This window comes from Natrix helvetica (assembly GCF_964273705.1).
Source record: "Natrix helvetica genome assembly, chromosome: 2".
NCBI lineage: Eukaryota > Metazoa > Chordata > Lepidosauria > Squamata > Natricidae > Natrix > Natrix helvetica.
In genome coordinates this window covers 164,060,147-164,086,017 of record NC_138552.1, presented here as the reverse complement: position 1 = coordinate 164,086,017, position 25,871 = coordinate 164,060,147, and the positions used below count along the sequence as shown (strand labels likewise).

The window sequence follows — 25,871 nt, the reverse complement described above, 5'->3', positions numbered from 1 at the left end:
TCCTTTGTGCCATTAACAATTAGTGGCTGGCTTTGAGGCATAGAAATGAGAAGAAACCTGGGTCAGCTTTTCTTCTTTGTTTGGTGGGCATTGAGTTGTGTTGCTCTCAGTTCTCAAACCCAGGGAGCCATGTTTTATTCAAAAAAACAACCTGAATACCTGACCCAAACAATTTCTTCTTCTCAGAGAAGCTTTGGGGCTAATATTGATGCGAAATTGAATGATGAGACCTGGTGTGCTGTGTCTTTGGATTTCAAATCTTACAAATGAAATGAGTTCTTTACACAGTACAATTTTAATTGATCAGTTACTTGTAATGTGTCTTACAGATAACCTTCATCTATATAACCAACCTGGGGGCCCCTCCCTGCTCCCTGTATTGTATTTTAAAAATACAATGTGTTAGTCAGAACAGGTGCTATCAGGCTCCTTCTGATTTTTCAATAAGGGTAGATATATATTTTATTTATTAATTAAATGTATATGCCACACATCTCTCTAAGGAGTGACTCTGATTACTGGCAAAAAAAAAGGCTTAAAAGAGATATTCAAACAAGAATTATATGGCTCTCAAGTCATTTGGCTATTCTTACTGAAATTCTCTTAAAAGCCTATTACATTCCAATTTTGATGATTCCAATTCCACTCTAGATTGTGTGGAAAGCAAAAGGTGGTCGATTTAATTGGCTCCTGGGTGGAAAGAATCCCATAGACCTTTCACATGAAAGAGTTTAATGAATAATAGAACCAGTGGGTCAGCAAGCATAAAAAAGGACTAGCATTTTCCTTTTATTGGCAGCAGATCATTAATTATACCCTCAAATAATCTGGCTGTGGATTTACTATTTTGGAAAACTGGGATTAAGATTGATTTATTTTGCTTGAGGAGGTACCATCACATTTGTGTTTACTTTTACCAATCACATAGATTGATAAAAGTGGTTTGGTTCATGCTGATCTATGCCTAGCCCCATGATGGCAAACTATGGCACGCATGTGCCTGAAGTGGCACATAGAGCCATGTTGCCTGGCACGCGTGGCATCGCCCATTCCTCTTCTGCGTTTCTGGCCCTCGTGCATGCGGCAGTGCCAGAAACTGGAAGAGCTGGTCTTCCGTTTCCCAGCATGAGCATGCGTGCCGGCCAGCTGAATGTCATGCGCGCATACACACCAGTAACTGGAAGACTAGCTGGCCAGTGCGCATGCACCCGCTGGAAACCGGAATTCATTTTCCAGCATGTGCATGCCCCCTGGACAGTTCCTCTTCTGGGTTGCGGCTCCAAAGTGTGTGTGTGTGTGTGTGTGTGTGCGCGCGCGCGCTCCCTTTTTGGAACTCAGTGCTGAAAAGGTTCACCATCATTGGCCTAGCCTGTTTTTCCAGGTCTTCAAACAGCGCCCTCATTGCCACAGTAACTGAATCTGTCCACCTTGCTGTTGTCCTCTTCTTCAATTTCTTTCCACCTTTTCCGGCATGAAAGCCTTTCCCAGAAGTCTGGGTCATTGTATAATATGTCGAAAGAAGGATAATTAACCTTTGTAATTTGTACCTCCAGTGCGAACGCTGGTTCGTGTAGTTAGCTGTCATAGGCCTATTTTATATATTTCCTTTTCCCTTCCTCTTTATCCACCTCCATTATTAAATCAGTGAGCTTTCACAATGTATAGCATAGTATATTTACAGGTAATCCTTGATATATAAGTGGTCACTTAGCAACCATTCAAAGTTCCGACAGCCACCCTCCCCACCTGATGACATTTCCAACACTTGGCAACCAGCCTATATTTATGACCATTTGCTACTTCCTGCAGTCATATGACTGAGATTTATAACTTTTTTTGCTGGAAAGTAGTGTTTCTTGTTTCTGGCAAAATTAAAAAGTCCATTGGGTATGCTGGATTTGCTTCATAACTGTGTCATTCACTTAACGACTATGGCCCAATTTTTTTTTGTAAAATTGGGGAAAGTCATGGGCTCAACTACAGTTGCAGTCAAAGGACTATTGAGACTCCAAGCTTGGTTTTATTTGAAAATCACATACACATGCAGAAATCTCTTATTCGGGGTACACAAAATATTTGGATTGAGTTATTCTCAAAGTCTAATACTATTAAAGTGACTGGCTTGTTCAGAAGAAGAACAGCTGCTTTAAAGGCATGCCTGCATCTCTTTGTCCCAAGTGTGAGAAGTATAGCTATATAAATTTTACGAACCAACAAACAAGTGTGTGGATGAATAGTCAACACTACTGGAACTGGTAGCACAGGTGCATAGGTAGTAGGGAAAACCAAGCTATGTCTTCCAGAGGAAGCAGCAACATTAACACTTCAAGGAGGAGCCCCTTATTTGGACCAATGAGTTTGGGAAGGATCTCTTTTGAACTCTTTGCACAGTCCTATTATTTATGTTTTTTGCTAACTTCCTCCTCGTGTTAAGTGTTAATCATTCAGTCTTAAGACAGGTTCCCTTCATTCCAACCCAGAATTCAAAACAGGGTGAACCTTTGGTGAATTCTTAAGGGCAGCCATCTCTCAAATATTGTGTCAAAAAAGTACGTTAATGGCAAATAATTAAATCCTGCCTTATGGTGATTGCATTTTAATTTTTCATTTAAAGAAAAAGAATCCAGAAGAGATTCCAGTGGGAAGAAACTGGGCAGTGGCAGTTTTCTTCACTTCACCTCTGAGATAGAGCACATCGAGGAACAGATGGCAAGGGATAATGTCCACTTTGTCAGGTTTGAAACCACAGATATCCACGGGGTGTCACGATCCAAGAGCATCCCTTCACGGTTTTTCCGGGTATGTCTATATTCTTTTCCTGCTTCCTGGGCACAGTGGCCCTCCTTTTGCTATTCTGCAAACCTTTGTTACTTTAGTATGCCATAGCCCTTAGGTTCACCAAGAACCTTCTAAATATGTTTCATTCATCACTCTCCCTCTATTATTAAGAAAATTTAATTCATGCAACTTGGCAACGTGGTTTCTTTTTACACATCCAAGCTTTTCCTCCTCATGTGTATCTTTTTTATTGATTACTTTAACAAAAGGTTGGTTGGATCTGATCCTAGGAAATTTCAAGAGTCCAAGGCAAACAGTCAGATACTAAAGGGACAACATGTGAATTACTCTAGTGACAACCCCCCCCCCCCACACACAATTTTTTTTCTCTGAGTGATTCAATCCAATCAGATAATACCACAGAAATGCATAATGGTTTAAATTGTAACATGGTAGTACAGTATTAGTTATTTTGTTAAGCAATAAGTAAAGGTCACATCATTTGGTAATTTTTCTATGGAAAATAGAGATCACCAGTAGCTTTTTTTGCAGGTTGTTTCTGCAATAGCCATCATGGGCAGCTTATAGGCAGCATTATTGTTTAATTCTTATCATGAATATTTCAGTTTTCATTCAGTGATCATAAAAATATGCTAGTACAATTAGAATTGCAGTGGCGTTTGCTTTCATGCTATATTTTCTTTGAACGGTAGAAAAATACATTTTACTTTATTTTGTTTTTAGCTCTTGCTTCATTAGGCTCTGTTCTTTCAACTTTAAGGTTAAATCTATTGTATTTCATTTATGACATTTAGGCATTAACAGATATCAACTGTTTTCCATGGAATTTAGTACTGCTAAAAGATAATAAGCTAATAACTTTTGTAGTCATTCTGTGTGTGTTTGCCCAGCTCAGTTTTCTAAAATAACTTATACTTGTTTGAATTAATGCCATCTGAAGAAAATTAAATGTGACATGGAAGCATAAATCATTACTTTAAAAAACTATTATCGCTGCTACTGTAATACCAAGAGTCATAAAATACGACTGGATTACTTTTTATTCTTATTTATCCAGAGGCTCAGTTTATCAAGAAGCAGGAATACAGTTTTGTAATTCACTTTCCGAATTAAAAGCTCTATTAAGTCATCCTCACACAACTGTGCATTCCCAGTTCACAATCTAGCTAGCAAGGCTGGATTTCAGGAGAATTGAATAGGACACCTCAGTACCTCATTCTGTGTGATAGCTCCTAAACACTATAATCCCTTTCTAATATTTTAATTTCCAGCAAACCTTGGCCTGTCCCAGTGTGGCAATCTTTTCTTACTGCTTAGTACTTTTCAGTCAGGATGCCATTGCCTCATTCATTTCACATGGGAACCGTCTCTTGTTCTGAGAAGTTTTTCTTGTTTTCAAAACATTTCTGTTTTCATAGCAAACTTCATTCTGTATTTTCCCACATATGTAGCACTTGACATTTCTTAGAACAATCCTTCTATCTTTATGGCCTCTTTTATGGAACTCAAATGTATTCCATCTTCTACGCATGTGCAGTCATACATTTATTTATTTATTTTTTATCTTGCCTCCATTATTTTTATAAATAACCTAAGGCAGTGAATGCACCTAATAGTCATTCCTCCTACTATTTCTCTACAATTAAACCACTGTGGGATGGTTTGGGAGAGAGGATTAGAGCAAAGTCATCCAGCTGGCTTTCATGCCTAAAGTGGGACTAGAACTCACAGTGTCCCGGTTTCTAGCCTGGTGCCTTAACCACTAGACCAAACTGCATTAGCACTGACAATGTGGCAGCTACACCATGACATTAATGATAATGCTGGCCATACCAGATGAGTTTGCTGTATATTGGTGTATGGTTATCTACTATGACTATCTATCTAACACTATGACTATTGTTATTACTGGTGCTATTTTTAGAAGGTGAAATAAAACCCTACAGCCTGATCTTTACTTTGTGCACTACTAAAATACTGTTACCAAAATAGTGGGTAGACTCACTGTGCTCAAATACTGAGTTTGCCATGCTACTCCTTGTTGGACTGGCAAGATTTTGCATGTTCAATAGGCCAGTCGGTCCACTCCCATTCAGTGAAGAATGAAAGAAACACCCTAGAAAGCATTTTTTAGCACAAGAGAAAGAGAGAGAAAACATATGTACATGTTTCCTTGGATTGGTAGAAAATACACAGGCAGTGCAGCATCTTTTCTGATAACTGCACAGATTGGGAGTGGTCAGGTTTCCAGGTCAAGGTAAGGTTTTCCATCAAATGTGTGGCCTGCTTTAGTGCCTCTGTATCAGCCTCTGTCCTTGTGTTGTGCCTAGGGACCTGAGATCACTTTTAAAAGGTGGTTGTTTGGGAAACAGACAGTCCTTTACCAAACTGTTAGGAACACAAACGTATGAAACTTTCCTTTTTCAAAGGTCAACGACATGCATCTTTTCACAATTTATCCCTTCCCACCTGGCCTGTTCTGTGAGTCAGATAATGTGTTTTGCAATCAACATGCTGTTGCTACTAAAATCAAGATTAATTTACGGCAAGCACACTGTAAAACAAGCATTGCTTGCTCAGTTTGGGAAACAACACAACAGGTAGTGGATTGGGAGCATTTGAATTTGGTGGGGGGGGGGTGCATTTTGCCAAGCACTGATAAATGATGCTGTAGAGAATTGCCTCGTTCCAAAGCCACTTAATGTCTACCGTATATTGCCAATATTTTTACACAATCCCTCTTTACCTGGCTTAACTAGTTTTGCAATTTGAATAATAAAGCTCAGAATGTCAGGCACTCTGCTGCTACACGGGCTGTTTTAAAAAGATTTAAAGATCTCGCAATAAAACACATCTGCAATGGTTCAACCTATTTTAAGTTCAGTCAAGTATTCACTGACTCCCAAATATTATTCAAAGGCCAAGAACAGCGATGGATAAAATCTTTGTTTTTAAATTCAGACTTAGCAGTAAGATATTCTTTGTAATCTGATGGGGAAAATCATTTATTTTATATAGAATGGCCTTTAGAAGTCTGTAGTAGTCTTAGCAGTGGTGGGGTTCAAATTTTTTTACTGCTGGTTCTATGGACCTGGCTTGGTGGGCATGGCATGGCTTGATAGGTGTAGCTTGATGGGCGTGGCAAGGGAAGAATACTGCAAAATCTCCATTCCCACCCCACTCCAGGGGAAGGATACTGCAAAATCCCCATTTCCTTTCTATCAGCTGGGACTCTGGAGGCCGAGAATAGATGAGGGCGGGGCCAGTCAGAGGTGGTATTTACCGATTCTCCAAACTACTCAAAATTTCCGCTATCTGTTCTCCAGAACTGGTCAGAACCTGCTGAATGCCACTCTTTTTTTTAAATAAACAAAGTTTTATTGGTTTTCAAATATATAGGGAAGGGTAAATAGGTATACATTTTTTTTGGCAGCTTTCATACTGCTGGTAGAGATCCCAGCACGGTACTCATTTATATAACATTGTACAACAAATTTATAGAAGAAAACAGTAAACCAAATCTTACTCTATATTGTTAGTCTTGTGTTCCTACATGTTTCTCTTTGTCATTTTCTAATATATCACTAACTGCTATTGTTCCAAATAATTTTATTTTTGAGATCTGAGCCTTTTCGATATTGCTTCTTCCTCCCTGTCGCCAGAGAGAGCCTCAGTGCCCCCCTCCTTCCCGTCTTGGATCTTACTGTCTTGTGTTTTACTGTCTCTTTCACTACTCCCACTCTGTTCCTCCTCTGAGAGTGGAAAATTCTTTTTAATGAAGGCCTCCGCCTCCTGGACTGTATTGATTCTGATCCTGTTTCCCTCCCAGCAGATTAACATCCCCTCCGGAATCAGCCATTTTAACCAGATCCCTTTTTCATATAAATTTTTTGCTAGGGAGGAAAATTTCCTCCTTCTATCTCTTATTTTTTTCGGGATCTGTTTAAGAATGGTGATCTCTTCACCCTTATATTTCAATGGTCCCTCCCTTTGGGTCGCAAGTACCTCGTCCCTTGTGGATCTCCTGACAAACTTAACATGTATCTCCCTCGGAACATTGTGTCTTCTAGCATATGCTGAATTTATCCTATAAGCTAGATCCATATCCCACCATATTTGTTTTTTATCTTTCTTGAGATAATCTGCTAAAATTGTACTCATAATATCTTTAAGGTTTTCATTCTCTGTTTCTGGTAAGTTCTGGAATCTAAGAAAAAAGGACATTCTTTCAAATTCTACTTTTGTCTGAAAATTTTCCATATCTATGTTTCCCTTGCGCATTGTTTTCACTTCTTCCCCCAGCCCCGCCATTCCGCCCTCTAACACCAAAATTCGCTGTGTATTTCCAGCTATATGTTCTTTAACCACTCTGAGTTCTTCTTTGATCTCCGCCCTCATTTCACCTTTGACTCTTAGGCATTTGGATGTCTTACCAATTTACTGCGTATTGCCATTTTGTGGTGTGGTCTATTGGGTAAAGTTTTATCAGACTTGCAGGGTGACATAGAGCAGAAGTACATACAGAAGTACATGCAGATTTTATTGTGAGGTTACATTAAGAGACTCTTGCAAGTCTGAAAGTGCATGTCTCTTCCTTCACCTTTACACCCTAAGAAACTATGGAGGGCTCTTTCTGTGATGTTTGTCATGCCCAAATTCTTGCTGTGGACTAAAGTGCTTCTTATCTGCCCATTACCCTGGCTGTAGCTCTTCTCCCTGTCTCCCAAATTCATCCCTACATACCAGTGGTGGGTTACAACTGGTACGCCCTGGTACAGGCGTACCAGAGCATGCCGGAAGCACCGGGTACCGTTCTGATACGGTGTTCTGGAGGGCCCACTTGCGGTCCTTACCTGTATTTGAGCTCTTCGGGGCTTCCGCGCACGTGCACGGAGCGTATGGTCCCTGCGCGAAGCTCTGCCGAGGTGTCCCGGAGCGTCGCAGAAGGTAAGGATGCATACACGCGCTGTGCATCATGTGGAGGATGCTGGGCCTCGTTGCACGGTACCAGTTGCACCGGGATCCGGAACCCACCACTGCTACATACCATTCCAAATTTGATGGAAACAGTTCTATCGTAGTCAGCCTAGATGACTTAGGAATTTCCATACAATTTAAACTACTATCACCATTTTTCAAGGAGGACATTACAAAAGCTTTCAAAGAAAAAATGATGCTGGAAAGTAATTTTATACTCTTGACGTAATGATCTTATGAGGGATCTCATTAAAATTTGAAAAGCTATTGTTTCAGTTAGGATACACAGAGCTAATATCCCATCTCTTTTCATTGCCATTCCCTCCTTTAAGATTGTTTCTACCTCCCTAATATTAGCAAAATGCAACAGAGTAAGCCTTCAGAAATGAAATACTGTAGGGCATGTGGAAACTCAAATTTTAAACTCACAATATTGCAACACTATTAACATTGTTGTCATCATCATCATCATTTTTAATCTTCCTTTCTATCCAGGCAGCACTTAAGGCTACAATAAAATTGAACTTGCTTTAGGTTCTTTGTAGCTGAACACATTTTTAAAAAATAAAATCATAAATTAAAATGAATATCTGCATTCCCGGAGAAGCTCGGTCCAATTGCTGATTCTTGGTATTCTTTCTCAAAAAGGTAGTGAACAGCATTAGTCCCATAATGCAACACTATGGTTACTCTAGCTGGTGTGTTATCAGATTTTTATGTCATCATCCTCTCATTTGCTGCTTTCTGGAAGGTCATTAGGGAACTGACTTGATTGTGGGATATGGACCTAGAGACCTGAGGTTCCTTTCTTAGCAGCATTATGTCTTGTTTATTGAGCCTTTTGTCTCTCCACCCCACGTATGAGCTGTGGTGGTGCAGTGATTAGAATACAGTACTGCAGGCTACTTCTGCTGACTGCTGGCTGCCAGAGGTTTGGCAGTTTGAATCTCACCAGGCTCAAGGGTTGACTCAGCCTTCCATCCTTCCGAGGTGGGTAAAATGAGGACCCAGATTGTTGGGGGCAATAGGCTGATTCTGTAAACCGCTTAGAGAGGGCTGTAAAAGCACTGTGAAGCGGTATATAAGTCTAAGTGCTATTGCTATATACACACAGACAAACACATACAAGCATACACATACAAACAAATATACACACATCCCATGTCAACTCCTAATTCTTCATAATGGTTGTAAGAAGTTTCTGATTGAAAAACTACAGTGTATGGCTTTTCCCTTGGACAATTGGTTATGGTTCCTTCTGAAACTTCAAAGGTTTTCCTTAGAAATGTAATCTGTCAATGTGATAGTGCTACTAAAGGATTATTTAATTCATCCAAAGCATAGCCATATTGTTCTTCTTCCTTCTGTTTAGACCAAAGCAATTTATGGGGTTGCCATGCCAAAAGGCTACCTTGAGCTGACCATGAATCCAAGGGACCGTGAGCCATGTCACGCTCCTGCAAGCAGCTTCAACTGTGACATCATCCTGAGACCCGATTTATCAACATTCCGGATCTTACCATGGTTGGAACAAACAGCAAGAGTGATCTGTAATCCCTTTATGGTGATGGGCAACCCTCTCTTGACGTCGCCCCGGCACATTGCCAAGCAGCAGTTGAATCAGCTCCGGGAAAACGGCTTTGCACTGTATTCTGCCTTCACGTATGAATTTTGCGTCTATGGCATTGCTGAAATCGTCAATTCAAAGACAATATCTTTTCCCGCTGCTACCCTACTCAGCAATCACGACCAGTCCTTCATCCAGGAACTCATGGATGGCATGTACCACGCTGGGGCAAACATTGAAAGCTTCTCATCCTCGGCTGGGCCTGGCCAGATGGAGATCTCTTTTCACCCAGAGTTTGGCCTGGGTGCAGCGGACAGTGCCTTCACTTTCCGGACAGGCATTAAAGAGGTCGCCAAAAAGTACAATTATATTGCCAGTTTTTTCACCGAGGACGGATTCTATAATTCTGGCATTCTGACCCATAGCCTTTGGGATAGCAGCAGAGAGCATAATTTGTTTGCTTCCGGAGCCCCAGACTTAACTGAGATAGGGAAGAATTGGATGGCTGGGTTACTGATGCATTCTGCAGCTCTGAGCTGCCTGATGGCTCCCACCGTCACCTGCCGCAAATGCTATAGTGGGTGTAGCAAAGGCTCCAAAGAGGCTGTGGTTGCCAGGGGAGCATGGAATGACAACAGCTGCGCATTTAACATCCAAAATCACGGTGACAAGGGAACTTGGATAGAAAATCAACTGGGCTCAGCCACAGCCAACCCTTACTTGGTGCTCTCGGCTACAATCGCTGCAGGTCTGGATGGGGTGAAGAGAAAGCTTACGTTCCAGGAGACCTCAGGGAAGATCCAGAGCTCCACTCTGACGAAAGCAGGCATGATCCCTCTGAAGTTGGAAGATGCTCTTGTGGCTCTCCAAGAAGATGAGTGCATCAGGGAAGCGCTGGGGGATTATTTCGTCCAGTATTTTATCAACATAAAGCAATATGAGGTGGAAACTGAGGAATTGGATGTGGAAAGGAATAAATTTTTGGAATATTTTATCTAGTGTGAAGATGAGATTGGAGAGTTAATAGAAGCTAAGCAATGTAGCTGTAGATCGGAAAGTCTTTGGATCACATTTCTTTTATAAGTGATCTTTTAAAGTGACTTTAGGGAACTCCTCTTTTTCTTATAAGCTGCACTACAGCTAATAAAGGTGCAGGTAGCCATGAACTGATTTACTGTAAATGGTTATTATAAAAATCGTGAGAAAATGTAATGCACCTGAAGTTTTAGTAGAATATTAGTTTCCTATAGCTCTTTATTTGAATATAGGTTGTTTTGCATGAGACTGTTTATCCCGGATACTCCAGATCAGTCCACATGTCCTCTTGTTATATAGATTTCAGCTGCATTCAGCTTCATGTCTTGTTTTCCTCTGATTAATTACAATTTGGGAGGGGAAATATTACCTCATAGCATGCCATGAAAAGAGACTAATCTGCTTTCTCTCTCAAATAATCAAAGCAAACCTTTCTTCCTGTCTAGGAAAAAAGTCTCCGTAGATTTTTTTTTTTTTTAAAAATATTATTTGGTTGGTCACATAGTCAGCCAAATTTTTCGACTGGATTTGGCCTTTTTGTCCACTTATTGTGTCCTTCCCAAGGACCTGGGATAGACGGATGCTGTTGTTTGATGGTGTTACAGTTATTGTTGCAGCTGTGCTGAGTAAAACTTGCCTTTTGCAATTGACTGAAGAGGGTTTTGTCAATGCTGATAGTGTTCAAATGATACTGTTGACTTAAAGAATGCAGAGAAGTGCAACAAAGATGATTAGGGGACTGGAGACTAAAACATATGAAGAACGGTTGCAGGAACTGGGCATGTCTAGTTTAATGAAAAGAAGGACTAGGGGAGACATGATAGCAGTCTTTCAATATCTCAGGGGTTGCCACAAAGAAGAGGGAGTCAAACTATTCTCCAAGGCATCTGAGGGTAGAACAAGAAGCAATGGGTGGAAACTAATCAAGGAGAGAAGCAACTTAGAACTGAGGAGAAATTTCCTGACAGTTAGAACAATTAATCAGTGGAACAGCTTGCCTCCAGAAGTTGTGAATGCCCCAACACTGGAAGTCTTTAAGAAGATGTTGGATAGCCATTTGTCTGAAATAGAATAGAGTTTCCTGCCTAGGCAGTGGGTTGGACTAGAAGACCTCCAAGGTCCCTTCCAACTCTGCTATTGTATTGTATTGTATTGTATTGTATTGTATTGTATTGTATTGTATTGTACCTATTACTATTGGTAGTATCTTTGCTTTCTTTTGCCACAGTTCTACTTCTACTTCTATCTTCTCTTCTGTTGTTTCCAGGTACTGCAACTGTCCATTATCCAGACATCAATTATCAATTATTTTAAATCTGTGTTGTTATGTGACAGGTGTTCATTGAATGTAAAGTCCCAGTTTTTGCAGCAGCCAAGTAGATGGTCCACTGTTTCTTTAGCTCCTTTCCCTCTTTGCTGTCTGATGCTGTCCTCAATTCTGATTTTGTATGCATTTGTTCTTAAGGCTGGGTCTTGTGCAGCCAGAATTAGCCCCTCTTTCTTCAACTTTCATGCTCTTAGCTATTTCCAGGCTTGTTGTTGTCTGCTTTACGTGTGTGTACTAGCCATGTTTTGCTTTGCCTTGCCATGTCTCTTTGCTATTCATTTAGTCTTTCTTGCAGCACAGTTTAGTCTTTTAGGTATTTAATAAGCCTTCATGGTGTACTAGCTTTAGTGCATGCTTTTTGCTGTCCTTTGCTGGTATTCCTCCAATGCTCTTTTTTCTTCCTTAATTGTCTGAGGTACCTGAAGCATTCCATGCTCATCTATGCTTCTTGTTAAGTAGAGTTGATCAAAGTCTGTGCATGGATAAAGGGCATGATTCATTGTCATTATTTTTCTGTTCTGCCTGTCTAGCCAAAGCTTCTAGTGTGCATTTCAAGCTTCTTTACCTGCTGATTTCTTGGTTTATAGCTTTAATCTGCTGCTTTATTATTTCCAATCCTTCCTTGATCGTCCATATTTCTGGGTGGTGCTTTTTGATCAGGTATTCTTTGCTTTGCTGTTCTTCAGCTTCTTCTTTTCCATCTGTTCTAGCTTGCTTGCATTTGATCACAGCTTGCTTATCTTATTTTCCAACTTGGTCTTTCATTTTGGTGGTGCCCCATTTGGCTTTTTTCTTCTTTGTTTATTTTACATTCAAGGTATTCAGTTATAACTGCAGACATGTTGTACCATATACAAGTGAAGCGGTTTGCTTCTTGCAGTGAACTGGTGCTTATATTTGATATCATAGTATTGGCATCTTTTACTTTTTGTGCTAGCTGTGTTGTTTTGTAACCAGCTTCAATGGAGGCAACCTTATGCTGTTGTTTTGTACTGTTCTAGATGCTCAGTTATTATTTGTTTCAATTCTTGGAGGGCTTTGTTCTTTCTGAGAAGAAGAGTGAGGAGAGTTTGCCTAGTTTGAGAATGAAAACAATTCAATAACTATGCTGGCTTCCTCTACTGCCAAATCTCTCTGGTTTGCTTCAGCCTGAACTACTTATGGCAATATTTCAATTTCTTTACCCTGGGTAAACCTTTGCAGTTCTTCCAATTCTGCTACTGTAAATTCTTTATTTCATATTATAAATTGGTGTTGATCTGCTTAGCCCCTGTTCTGCAATTTCTGATTCTAGATGTTGTCCTTTCTAGAACCAATGCATTGTTTCTGATAATACTCTTTTTATTGGACTTATTTATAACAGCTAATCATTATACCTTTGTTTTCAGTCCTCATATATTTGCAATGAATACATGCCTTTTCTTCCAATAGTCCTACAGCTACTGGCCCTGGTTATTCAGTCAACAATCCTGAGTCCTATAGACCATTTGTCATTAGATTTTCAGGAATTCCAACACCCAGCATGGTCTTTATTGATGACCGATCTGATAAAGGTTTCTGTAAATTATGTCCACTATATTGTTTATGGGGGAGACACACTTTATCTGGCTTCTCTAAGAGACTTGTCTATATTGTTGAACTTCTGGGATAGCTTTCATTCTCCTAGAGCACACAAAACCCACAACTACTCCAAGGTAGTGTGTCTCTGAGGGATTATATTTCCATTTGCCTTTGAAGATGTCCACTCAGATGCTGAGGACAGAAAATATAAGTATCTTATATATTTACATTTCGTCCCAGAAGATTCATTTTCTCATTTGTAATTAATTGACGGAAAACAAGTTAAATAGTTGCACGTTATCAAAACAATATCCATTTTGGCGCTCTTTCATCATCCTATTTTAATGCCTGCCCAGTACCTGTCTTTAGATCACAATGATTTATCTCCCAGCTCTGTCCTATAGGGATGTGGATTATTATGGACTGTGGATGGCACATTTGATATTTATTCTCATAGACAAATTGAAACTCTCTTTTAATATATAATTCTCCCTCCATGTACAAACACTGTAAAAGGAGTTTAAAATAAATATCTAAATTCAATAAATCATAGAAGAAAGACTATCTTAATAGATAAAGAGCTTAGTTGAGAGTTTGCACTCTGTCATTTTTATAATACTCTACTATGTGGAATAAACTAATAATTAAAATGTTAGCCTACTCTGTTCAACAAAAAAGTAGTCTGGAGTCAAAATTATTTAGGAATGGTGATAAGAAAGAAAAATTAGATTTCAGTTGGAATAGACAAGAATCACGAAACTCAGTTTTTCTTTGAAATTTGTATTCTTTGAACTGAAGTGTTGTATTCCCATTAAATCTCTGTGCAAAATGAAATGTTGTACAGTACCATGAAAGCATTAAAAAGTATATGTTGGTGAAAATAAAACACAAAACTCGGCTGTGTTCGTTAAAATTGTTTGCAGAAAATGTGTGTATAAGACAAAGCATGTGTGGAAATGGGTCACTCTTGGAAAATTCCAAAATTCAGGCACATGTTGAAGTTTTTTTTCCCTTTCCTATTGTGAAATGGATGGTGGAATGAAACAAACTGAATCAAAGTTGGAAATCCTGAAATTCATCCGTGCCTATTGTGGAGCTGTCTATGGGCTGATCATCACCTTTCCCTAATGGCGGCATGATATTCGTTTTTATCTCACATGTCCTCATGACACCAGCTTCATGATTTGTTACCAAAGCAGTATTGAAGCAGCTTTCAGCGAGTCCAGAGTTCCCCAGTTTTTCTGGGTTGGTGGCCTGGGGAGTGGGGGGGGGGTTGACAGGCACCTTTACTCACGCATGCACACACATGAACGGGTCCACAAGCATGCACACAAATGGGACTATGAGCTTGTGTGCGATGTTCGTGGTGAGACAGCAATGGTAGTGTGAGTGGGGATGCTGGCACACACACACTTGCACTGGCCAGCCACTCACGTGGACTGGTGACCAACAGGCCACAGCCTGGTAATGGGTCTCAGTTGGGAACCCCTGAGCTAATCTACCAAGGCAGCATATTCTATAACCAGCATCCTTTTCTGACTACTCCAGGACTGGTAGACTACATTTCATTCTGGCTATCTAGCTGTGTCCTAACTGAAAGAGAGGAATTCTGTGGATATATACACCAAAAAGTGACCAGAGTTGTTGACTTAAATCTTATGATTTAAAGACACTGACCTTGTCAGCTGGAAATATAACAGCCCGGGTTTGAGAACCACGGAACAGGGTGCTTCCAACAGGGTGCCACGTGCCACCTGACAGAGTGAACTCTCATTACTTGCTCAGCTCCTGCTTACCTAGCACTTCAAAAGCATGCAAGTAGATAAATAGATACCACTTTGGTGGGAAGTAACAGTGTTACTGGTGTGTAGTCATGCTGGCAACATGACCACAGAAGTGTCTTTGGACAATGCTCCCTCAGCTAAGAAACAAAGATGAGCAGCGCCCCCTAGAGTTGGACACAACTGGACACAGGAAACCTTTACCTTTTACTAATGAACACTTTGATTGCTTCATATTAGTTTTGTGGCAAAGCAGCAAGTTGAAGGTGCTTCTGCATAAAGAGGCCTTTAACCTGTAACCACTACATGAATGCTTGGAAATCATTCTAACAGTATTTCATATAGAATTACTGCCCGATCTGGAAATAAGGAGAAATTTCTTGACATGGAGAACAATTAACCAATGGAACAACTTGCCACTTGGAGTTGCACATGTTCCATCGCTGTAGGTTTTCAACAAAATATTGTATGGTTATTTGTCCAGGATGGTATAAGGCCATGATGCAGATATTTCTCTTGAAGGTTATGTAAAATATCTACCTTTACTGGTAGTATTCTAAGAAAGAACTTGAATTAAATTAGAGTAATTCCAACAGTCCGTTTATGTTTAATTGTGAAATACGTTATTCCTCCTTAAGTAACTGATATGCTGTCTAATACAAGTCTTCTAAGAAGCAAGTCCCTTTCAGGTTTTTTTTAAAAAAAACTGATTCCCCAATATGAAAACAGAGGACTATAGTCAGAAATAATTTTAGTTTACATGTAAGTAGTAAACCATAATTCTGATAGGTAATGGAAATATAACTTCTGGGAGATAACTGTAAAAACAGTAGGGTATATCCATCTGAACCTACCCCCAAACAGGGCAGCATGGATTAGATCAGTGTTTCTCAACCTTTACAGCTTTAAGATACTGTATGTAGACTTTAACACCCAGGATTCCTGCTGGGATGGCTGGGGAATTCTGGGAGTTGAAGACCACAGATCTTATAGTTGCTGAGGCCGAGAAACACTGTATTAGATGAATACATTTATCTCCACCTGTGTTACTTATGCTCTGCAAGATGCTTTTTTCCTGGGGTCCATCTGGAGTGAGGAGGAACAGAAAGGAGAAAGCTTGTTGCTCAACCAGAAACACAGCTTCGATTATCAGTGACTTCACTGAAAGAGAACAAAACTAGAATCTCAGTTTGAAAAGTTTGTAGGTTGTACTTGACAGTGCTTTTGATTGGGCATGTGGAACTTCCATTCTAAGCTTTTCGATATGTGTGTGTGTGTGTGTGTGTGTGTGTGAAAACAGGCAATTGAAATAAGAAAAGTGTGCTAATAAAAGTGCAACATAATGCAAACACAGTAAAGTCTTTAAATATCTTCTGTCTTAGATGGGAATAATCTTTTCTATTGATTGTTCTGAAATGCACCAATTTTATCTTCAGATAAAACTTAGTTCTCTACCCTTGCTGTGTTACTTGAAATAAAAGCAAAGCAACAAAAGGATTGTAATGTTTTGCCCATATTTGCAAAATGTATAAAGTGTGCCATTTGATCCCCCCCCCCCCCCCATTCTGCCAATTGCAGAAACATAAAATCAACATTTGCCCAATGGAAATATTTTGTGAGCATTTTAAAATGTGGAACTCTAGTATAATTTCAATTGCATTGGAAATACAACACCAGCATGGTATGATTTGGGTTGTTTTAAGAAAAAGGATACAGTTTGGTTGGTTTACCTGTTTATCAGGGTCATTCATCTGTCCCTGTAATATGCGCCTAAGGATGCCACACAAACTGTTCAGAAAAACTCTTCTTGCTGAAGCTTTCTTCTCATTCCCAACCCATAGCTGTTGATCCTTCACTTTTTATTTAGCTGGTCTAGTGTTAAAATAGTATTTCCAATTCTCTGACACAAGCCATACTGAATGCATGGTTTCTGACACTGGGGGCCACTATGGTGATGATATCCTCAAAGGTTGGAATTGGCCCAGTTCTTTTCGGTTACTTGGGGCTGCAGTAAATCCCTCCCCCCACTTTCCTCTGTTACTAAGATTGCTTTCCATGGCCAACATAAGTGTGCTACTTGAATGACTTGAAGCCTGGTTTCTGCAGGCCACTGTTTTTGGGATGCCTGTCTAAAATGCAACTCAGGTCTTAGGCAGGCTTTTTATAGTACATGTTCCCCACTCTTGTGGAATAAGACTACACTGGTCTTTAAAGAAAAAAAATAGCACTATAATGGTCTTAACTCCGTCATGAAGTTTCAGGTTGTTCATCGACCCTCAATATTTATTTTATGAACAATTTATTAAATATTATTTTAACTAATAGTACTATGAATAACAGTAGTAATATTGACTTCTTGGGGATCAGTATTAGCTACTTGTTTGTTTGCTTGTTGTTTGTTTATTGGATTTATATTCCGCCCTTCTCCCAAAGGATTCAACATTAATATGTATTACAAAAGTTAAAAAAGAAATTAGATAGAGTATCCAAAAACAAACCCAATTAATATGAACAATAACATTTTAAAAATTAGATTAAAATTAACAATTACATCAATCATTTATTTTATTCTGTTCAGGCCAGGCCGGCTTGCTGGAAAAGCCAACTTTTTAGGGCGTGTCGGAAGGACCGGAGGTCGGGGATTATGCGAAGCTCCGGGGGCAGCTCATTCCAGAGGGAATGCGCTCCCACAGAGAAGGCTCTCCCCCTGGGGGTCACCAGCCGACACTGTCTGGCCGACAGCACCCTGAGGAGGCCAGCTCTTAGGAGAACCCTGTCCTAAAATGAAATTTAAAATGCTTCCCAATACTGGCTGCTGGACAACCTATCTTGTTATAGGCTTCTAACTGGCCAACGCAGATATATTGTTGGATTAGATGTGCTTCAATTGTCAGCTTGATTGGCCCTTATGAAACATGTGGGGAAGCTGTGTTAGTGCTCCTCCATGTTCAAGGTATCCAAGGAAGAACTGAATGGCACACACATCATACATACATACATACATACATACATACATACATACATACATACATACATACATATGTGTGTTGTATTTGTACTGATAAATAAATAAAGGGAGACTAGTATAGATCTATTTCGAGCTAATTAGTTCTCATCAGCTAGCCATACCCTTACTGGGATTTGAACCTCCATTTGCATATATATATGATGAACATGCCTCAAGCATTCATACCATTGTACGTAGCTAAACTGCCAAGAGTTCTATATAGATGTGATGGAGTATAAGTGTAATCAATAAATGATACAATGCACGATATCCTGTCATTGAAACACTGCAAATGTTGACAACTTTGCTGGAAAGGAGAGACTTCACAGCAAGTCTGTATGGCCCAACAGTTCTGTTCTTGAATGATTGGAAAATGTGTTAGTGGATGGGGAGGAGGAGTTCCCGGTGGTCCAATCAGGGAGGTTTTCTCCCTGAGAACAAATAAGAAAAAAACAATGGCGACTTCAGAGTTAATAAAGATGTCAAGGATGCCTTCTGTAGGAGTACTGAGTAACTGTGTTATGACTGAAGAAGGAAATATTCTATTGTGCAGGGAACAATCATGACACCATGTACCTGCTTATTATGTCTGTGTGCGTATCTTTTGAGATACAGTAAGACAGGCAATTTCTTTCCTTTAAGAGACAGAGCTTGGCATTCCTGTCTTTGAATCTCACAATCCCATCTGTTTAATGACAGCTTTAGATTCATGACTTTATGAAAATGAAATTTGATTTGCAGCAGGCTGTCTGTCACAAAAAGCTGAGTAGGGAACAGTTCTCCCAGAGATGTTAGGCAGAGGGCAGCAGTGAGCCACAAAAGAATCAACCTTGCTCCACCTGACCAAAAGTTCACAGCTGGCTGGCAGAAAAAAAAATGTTCTGCTTTTTAAATGACCCCTCTTTTATTTTAAGGGTAAAAATAATGCCCATGGCTGTTGTACCGGCTTTCCTCTGCCCCATCATGTTTGATTAATTTGTTTTTGAGTTGGCATAACCTTTCCAGATTCTGCAGGATACAAAATTAATATGTGAAGGGTTCCATAGCACAAATATGGCTATTTGGAATATAAATGTAAGATGCAAATGGAGAGTAGTGTTCCTAGGGCAAAAGAGAAGTGTCAGGGTGGCATGTATTCTAAAATGTCTTGAGAATAAGATACCGTCAACAAGAGGGCATGCATGATGCCCCACCCTGGGGAAGAACACTATGACAATGCACACACACACACACAGAGCTAGAATTTTATTTAACACACAATTGAATAGTATTTTGCTAGCCTATATAATATTTAAGGTAGCAAGGTAGTAGTTTATCATATGTGGTAAGTCCAGTTCCTGTTAAGTAATTTTCATTGTGATTTTCTGGGCTGTAGTGGGTCTGTGCAAACAGTCTTAACCTCATTTGAATAAGGGTTCTGGATATGTTCTTCTAAAGTTCAAAATGACGGCTTCAAAAACTACCTCACTTTTGGGGAACATCTTCTGTTTTGCAAAATTGTTGTGACAAAAATGGTGCTGACCTTCGCGGAGAAAAGAGATGAGATCGATGCAGAAACAGCCTGCCTATTTTTGTGTAATCTGTGATTCAGTCCAACTTTTTATCTCTCAATCTCCAGCTTTGGTAGGGGAAGGAAAGAAAGGACAGATATTTTGGTGTTAAGAGAACTATTTTTTCTCTTCAATTGGATCCCTAGTTTTAGGAAGATTTGACACATCTACAGGCTTCAGCCCAAGCACATCTTAGTAGATTCATTTTCCCAGAACATTGGAATTCAACTTAAACTGGGTTAGTCTAGAAATAAAAAAGATGTTCGCACTCTTCTTTTTCTCTCTCTTCTTTAATATATGAGGCACAAAGATGGTCTGCCTTTTATAGGAAGGAATCATTTTATAGAAAGGAAGATAACCCAGACAAACAACCCATACTATGAGTAGGGGATACCTCAAATGAATTTTTAGGAAGACAGCCATGTTCCTGAGATCAGATCACCCCTAATGAGAAGTGCATCTTACATATCTTTTTAAATTCATCAAAGGCCTAATATACTAGCAGCAACAAGATGGGGTTACATCTTGTAATGCCAAAAAAATCCTTCATTTCCCCTCCTAGCAGTATAAGGATTAGTATATTAGAATCCTGTCATGAAAGATTTCCATAATAGTCCTTTCAAAGGACTTTTATTATGACTATGTCACATTTTTGCCAAAGTAGACAAGACATTAGATCATTACATAATCACATAAACCTCTGAGCCTATCTCTGCACAGCAGTAAAAAAATATCCATTTTTTTTCACCTCAAATACTATGAGACCTTTATGAAGTCCCTTGTGACCTCAATGCAACCAAAATGAAAAAAAATTCACACTGTTGTTAACAGTAAGATGATGGCAATTCTCCTCCGGTTCAATGTGTGTAAGGTTTCATTTTGCCCTTCTAATGATTCCAGCGCAGATTCAACTTCTGTGATATATTTTAAGAGCTTTGAACTTTCTTTTTAAAGATGGGGAGGGGAAAAACAGTGTGAGCACAAGACTGGAAAAATTAAATATGGATTTAAGAAGGGGAGTTAAAGAGAAAAGAAAGGGGAGATTCCAATTAAATGTATATTCTCCTACTATAATAGATCATGTGGCTTAAATTACATCTGTTGTAGTCTACTGGATTTAAGATATTAATTGATGTCAACAGACTACAACTGACTAAGATTTATATTGGCTTACAAGGCTGCATACAGTATATGTACTAATAACAAGGGGTTTTCTCTTACAAAAAAACTAGAAAACTTCCATTACCTAAATAAATATTTGGAGACAATAAACAAGACCGGTGTTTAACTTCACACTGCTAAATAGCAGTAAAATCCTGTGGTATAATCATTACCTGCTAAGAGAAGAAATAATTTCAAAATTGTTTTATTTCTTTTTTTATTCTTTTTTTACCCTGTTCTTTCTCTTGACTTAAATAGGGCATTTATATTACTGTTTTGGGAATCCGAGAACTGGTTTACTTAAACAATTCAAACATTATTTAAAGGAAGAATAATTTGCATTGTTGAACTGGCAGACTAACTAAATAATCTTTCAAGATAAAAAGCAAATTGTAGAAAAATGATGAGCATGCCTGTTTTTGTTACATGACTAATTAAATCCAAGAAACTGGGGAGAAAGCTTTAAATGGTGACAAACACTATATTTTCAATTTTGGTAATCAAATTATTTTTTAAAAAAAGCTTTTCTTGCTGTTTTTTCTCTTCAGATCAATAGAAGCTATTCACAGACCAATAGAACTCAGATATTTGAAATTAACTGATTATCTGCAGCTGGAATTTATGGAGCACAAATCTAGTGTGCCAAAATTATATTATGACAGATGACACCGAGGCATAGATGGATGAGGCTGTCTTTTATTTATTTTATTTTCATAGTTGGCCCATTCAGTTCAGTGCTATTTATTCCAGGGACAGGGAATTGATGCCATCTAAATGTTCTGCACTTTAATTCCCATCTGCCTTAGACAGCATAAGCAATAGCAAGGCACTGTGGGAGAGTTCATCCTAAATATCTGGACGGCCCCAGATTGTTTAGCTTGTTTTACTCCAACTGGTGGCATCTGTCCACTAGAAGGTTTCCTTGCCTCTCTTCCTATTTGACTGCAGTCACCAAACGTTCAACCATAGGCTTTCTATTTTTCTGCTGAAGGTTGATTTGTTAGTGACACAGCATTTGTTCACTGCTCCTTCTCTCACAAGAACCGTTAAGGTGAGATAAAGTCAAGTCTGATTTCACAAGTGTTTGCATGCAGGAAGGGGGCTGAAGAGAAAAGGAACCAAGTGTTTGTGTCTATGCAGCTGCAACTCTAAAATCTAATGCATCCAACTGACTAGCAAAGTCATTACTGAGCACTGGATGGCACTGAAGCCACATCGCCAGGAGACACATACTGTCACTGTTCCCACAATGAACGGTATTGGGATGCCAGTCTGATGGAACTAACTTTGCTGTTGCTGTCCAAAGCCTTGCAGAATTCAGATTCATATCATAAACTGGTCAGAAGAATATTCATCTAACAGCCACTGCGGAAAAATACAATAACAACAGCAAATGCAGACAGATAGACAATCTTGTGATAAGTAACATCACATTGTTGCTACTGTAACATGATGCATCTATAAATAAAATACTTGTACATCAGATTTCAGAGTTTATTCCACAGAGCCTCAATCTGGAAAAGGAAAAAAAAACACACCCAGGTTACATTCTAAAGCATCTTTAGCATCACAGTGAATAAGGTTCGAAAACAAAACTTTAATTTCGCCTGTTGTTTTCCCTGCTTATTAAGGATTCACAAAAGAATAAAAAAACGGGGTTCCAACAAATAGATTTGATATCTTACAATGCTGAGGTTGAACTCATTCTTTTTTGCTTTTTCTCATGAAGCTTTCAAAAAGACGCTAGTAATGCCAGATTTTGCACGTCTGAAGATTTAGTCACTTTATTTTAGAATGTTTACTAGTGGAGATGTGGCTTTAATGCCAACAATGCTTTTTTTTAAAAAAAAAATGTATGTTTTTTTCATCTTGCCTGATGAAGTAAAAACAGAGACAAGGTATGTTGATAAGAGTACATTATTTTCTCATAGTTGCATCTGGAATGGTTTTCAGCTGGACTGAAATAAAACTTTTGTATCACGGCAAATCTCTCAGATTCCACATGAGTTAAAGAATTAGTGGGTACATTGGAAGGAATAAATACAAGGGGAGAAATTTCCAAAAGGCAAGGGCAATAACAGAGAAGGTTCTCTTTCTAGGCCCTGACAGTTGAATTTCTTTAACTGACAGGGACTGCAGCTTACTTTCCCTTCCTGACCTAGTGTGATGGGCCAATGTAATCACTAGAAATCATAATTCTTAGATGCCACTTAGGGCAGGGATGGGTTGCTGATGTATTACTGCCGGTTTGCATGTGCAGAACCAAAAATCAAGATGGCACCGCTGTAGGAGAACCAGTTCAGGGGCTTGGCAGCCTGGGTCACTACCGGTTCCAGTGAGCCAGGCCGCCGAGTTACTACCGGTTCAGCTGAACCGGTCCAAACCAGTAGGAACTGGTAGGAACCCACCTCTGATTTAGGGTTAAGTTGGATATCCCATTTTGCTAGTCTTAGTAATGAATTGATGCCAACAACATTCTGCTCCTGTTAATCACTAAAAATGACCTTGGTGTTCACACACCTGAATATGTCTACACCTTCCAATGTACCCACTAATACTTTTCCCTCTTCTCTTTTGTAAATCTTTAATAAGCAGGGCAAACAACCCCTCTGTCTTACATAGTCACAGGGGTAATCCATGCAGGGGATTCTGTAAGTGGTGGGTTTCACATTTTGTTACCACTGGGTTGCCCCGCGCGCACCCGGCATTCCGCTCATGCGCTTTGCTCGCAAGTGTGTCTTTTGCGCATGCACCCTGTTCTGTAGGGAGAACAAGGCAGGCAGGAACTGAGGCTAGGCAGGTTGAAGGCTAACAGCAACCTTTATTAACAGTTAACATGGCAAAAGCAAGGCAAACCATGAACCGGCAAAACAGCAACATTTGACAGCTGACTGCCCTTTTATACAGGAGCTGTCAGACGCTGAACCAATAGAATGGCTGCATTCTCCCACCAGCTGGCTGCTCGCATCTTAGCCAATCAGGAGCCGGCAATGATAGTCAATGGCGTCGTAGCTTTGAGGACTTAACACCCCTCTCCTCCCAGTTAGCACATGCGTAGTCAGCCAAGTACGCCGGCCGGCATCGGCTCTGCCCCAATCGTCTTAGTTCAGGGGCGGTGGCCAAAGGAGGAGAAGCTGGTGGAGAGTCCTGTGGAACTTCTGAAGACTGTGCAGTGGAGACGGCTGGAAACTCGATCACCGTGGGACTGGCCGGATTCTCACATAAGCCTGGAGACGAGAACACATCAGTGAGGGGTGTTGCGTGTGTCTCTGGTTGCGCTGGAGCAGCTTCTGGAGGTGTTAGTTCCCAGGGTAAGGATTGGGCCTGCCTTGGGCGCTGGTCTGCTGCGTTAGTGGGCCGCTGTCTGAGTGATGTGTTGATGTGTCAGTGCCACACTGGCCCATCACTGAGCTGGGCCCTATAAGGGTAGGGTCCAGTTAGTCAAGTGACTTGTCCGGGCAGCCACCTTGGTTTGGCCCCGTAGTTTTGGGCATAGACTGGGTATCCCACATTAAAGGCTTGTGTGGAGTCGCCTGAGATGGGAATTTGCTCAGCTGCATAGCCAGGGTGTAGTCAGTCCAGGGTTGTCCGGAGTCAACGATCCATAAGCCGTTCTGCGGGACTTTGGTGATTGGACAAGGGGTTGTATGCTGTGCCAGAAGGTATTGGGACAGTTTGTTGTGCCAATTTCCTGGCCCCAGGTGGCCCAATGCCTCTTTAACTGACCGGACAGTTTGTTCTGCCAGGCCATTCCTGGCCGGGTGAAACGGGGCCGTTGAGGCATGGTGTATGCCATGCTGGGCCAAGAACATTTGGAAGGGTGCTGATGTGAACTGGGGTCCATTGTCGGACACCACCATGTCGGGCAAACCATGGGTTGCAAGTAGCGTTCCCAGCACCCTAATTACAGCCTCCGACATGGTGGAAGGCATAAGTAGCAGCTCCACCCACTTCGAATAGGCATCTACGAGGACTAGGAAGTTCTGCCAAATGGACTCGTGCCCATGGAGCCCGGGGCATGTCCCATTCCTTGATAGGCACAGAGGGGGGAGCTGGCCTGGATTTCTGGCACTGCTGGCAGGTGGCTACCCAGCTTTCTATTTCCTGGTCAATCTTTGGCCACCACACCTAGCTTTGGCCCAAGGCCTTTATGCACACAATGCCCAGGTGAGCAGTGTGCAGGCAACTTAAGATTGGTGACCTAAGCTTTGGGGGGGTTACCACCCTATTGCCCCATAACAGGCACCCGTTAAGGATGAACAACTCATGCTGCCATATATAATAGGGGTGAAACCCAGGACATACTGGCCCCTGTGGCCACCCTCTGCGCACCCAGTCCAAAACCTGCGCCAGTATGGGGTCTGAGGCAGAGAGCCTGGCAATATCCCGGGCAGATGTTGGCATGGCCAACTCCTCAATTAAGAGGACCGAAGCTGCAGGAGCAGGTTCCAAAGCTGGTGCTGGCAGAGGGCAGCGACTGAGGGCATCAGCGTGCCCCAAGTTTTTCCCTGGCCTATATTGCAGCTGATAATTATAGGCAGCTAGAAAGACTGTCCATCTGGACATTCTTGGAGACAAAATCTGAGGAGTCTTATGATCCGCTGCCAGAAGATCCAAGAGGGGTTTATGGTCGGTCACTAAGTGAAAAAAATGGCCATAAACGTAATCGTGAAACTGCTGTACCCCTGCTACAGCAGCTAGGGCCTCCTTACCCAGCTGACTGTAATTTCTTTCAGCTGCTGAGAGCGTGCGCGAATAATAGGAAGTTGGGCCTTCTGAGCCATTAGGTAGAATGTGACTCAGAACAGCCCCAACGCCATAAGGCGATGCATGCCAATGTTAATGGTAGGCGGTCACTGTACTGAAGTAATAAAGACTTGGATGTAAGGTTATCTTTAACTGCCCTAAAGGCTTGGGCTTCTTTAGACCACCAATGCCAGGGCATTTTGGAGTCCAGGAGCCTATGAAGAGACTCTGCCAAAGACGCCTTGTTGGGTAAAAAAATGGAACAAAAATTAAGCAACCCCAGAAAGGCTTGCAGCTCAGCCTTAGAAGAAGGCGTGGGGGCTTTCTTAATTGCCTCTACCTTGGATGGAGTAGGGTGGAT

General features: G+C 40.6%; 1 protein-coding gene across 5 annotated transcripts in view; it reads left to right on the top strand.

Moving 5' to 3' along the window:
- LGSN (lengsin, lens protein with glutamine synthetase domain) overlaps positions 1-11,060 on the top strand; it is a 383,291-nt gene extending 372,231 nt beyond the window's left edge. For all 5 annotated transcript variants that reach the window (XM_081941756.1, XM_081941753.1, XM_081941752.1 and 2 more), the window contains 2 exons: positions 2,615-2,799; positions 9,149-11,060. In XM_081941756.1, the coding sequence (XP_081797882.1) occupies positions 2,615-2,799; positions 9,149-10,342 (1,379 nt within the window). In that variant the 3' untranslated portion in view covers positions 10,343-11,060. The remainder of the gene's footprint in view (positions 1-2,614; positions 2,800-9,148) is intronic.
- Positions 11,061-25,871: the final 14,811 nt, after the last annotated feature.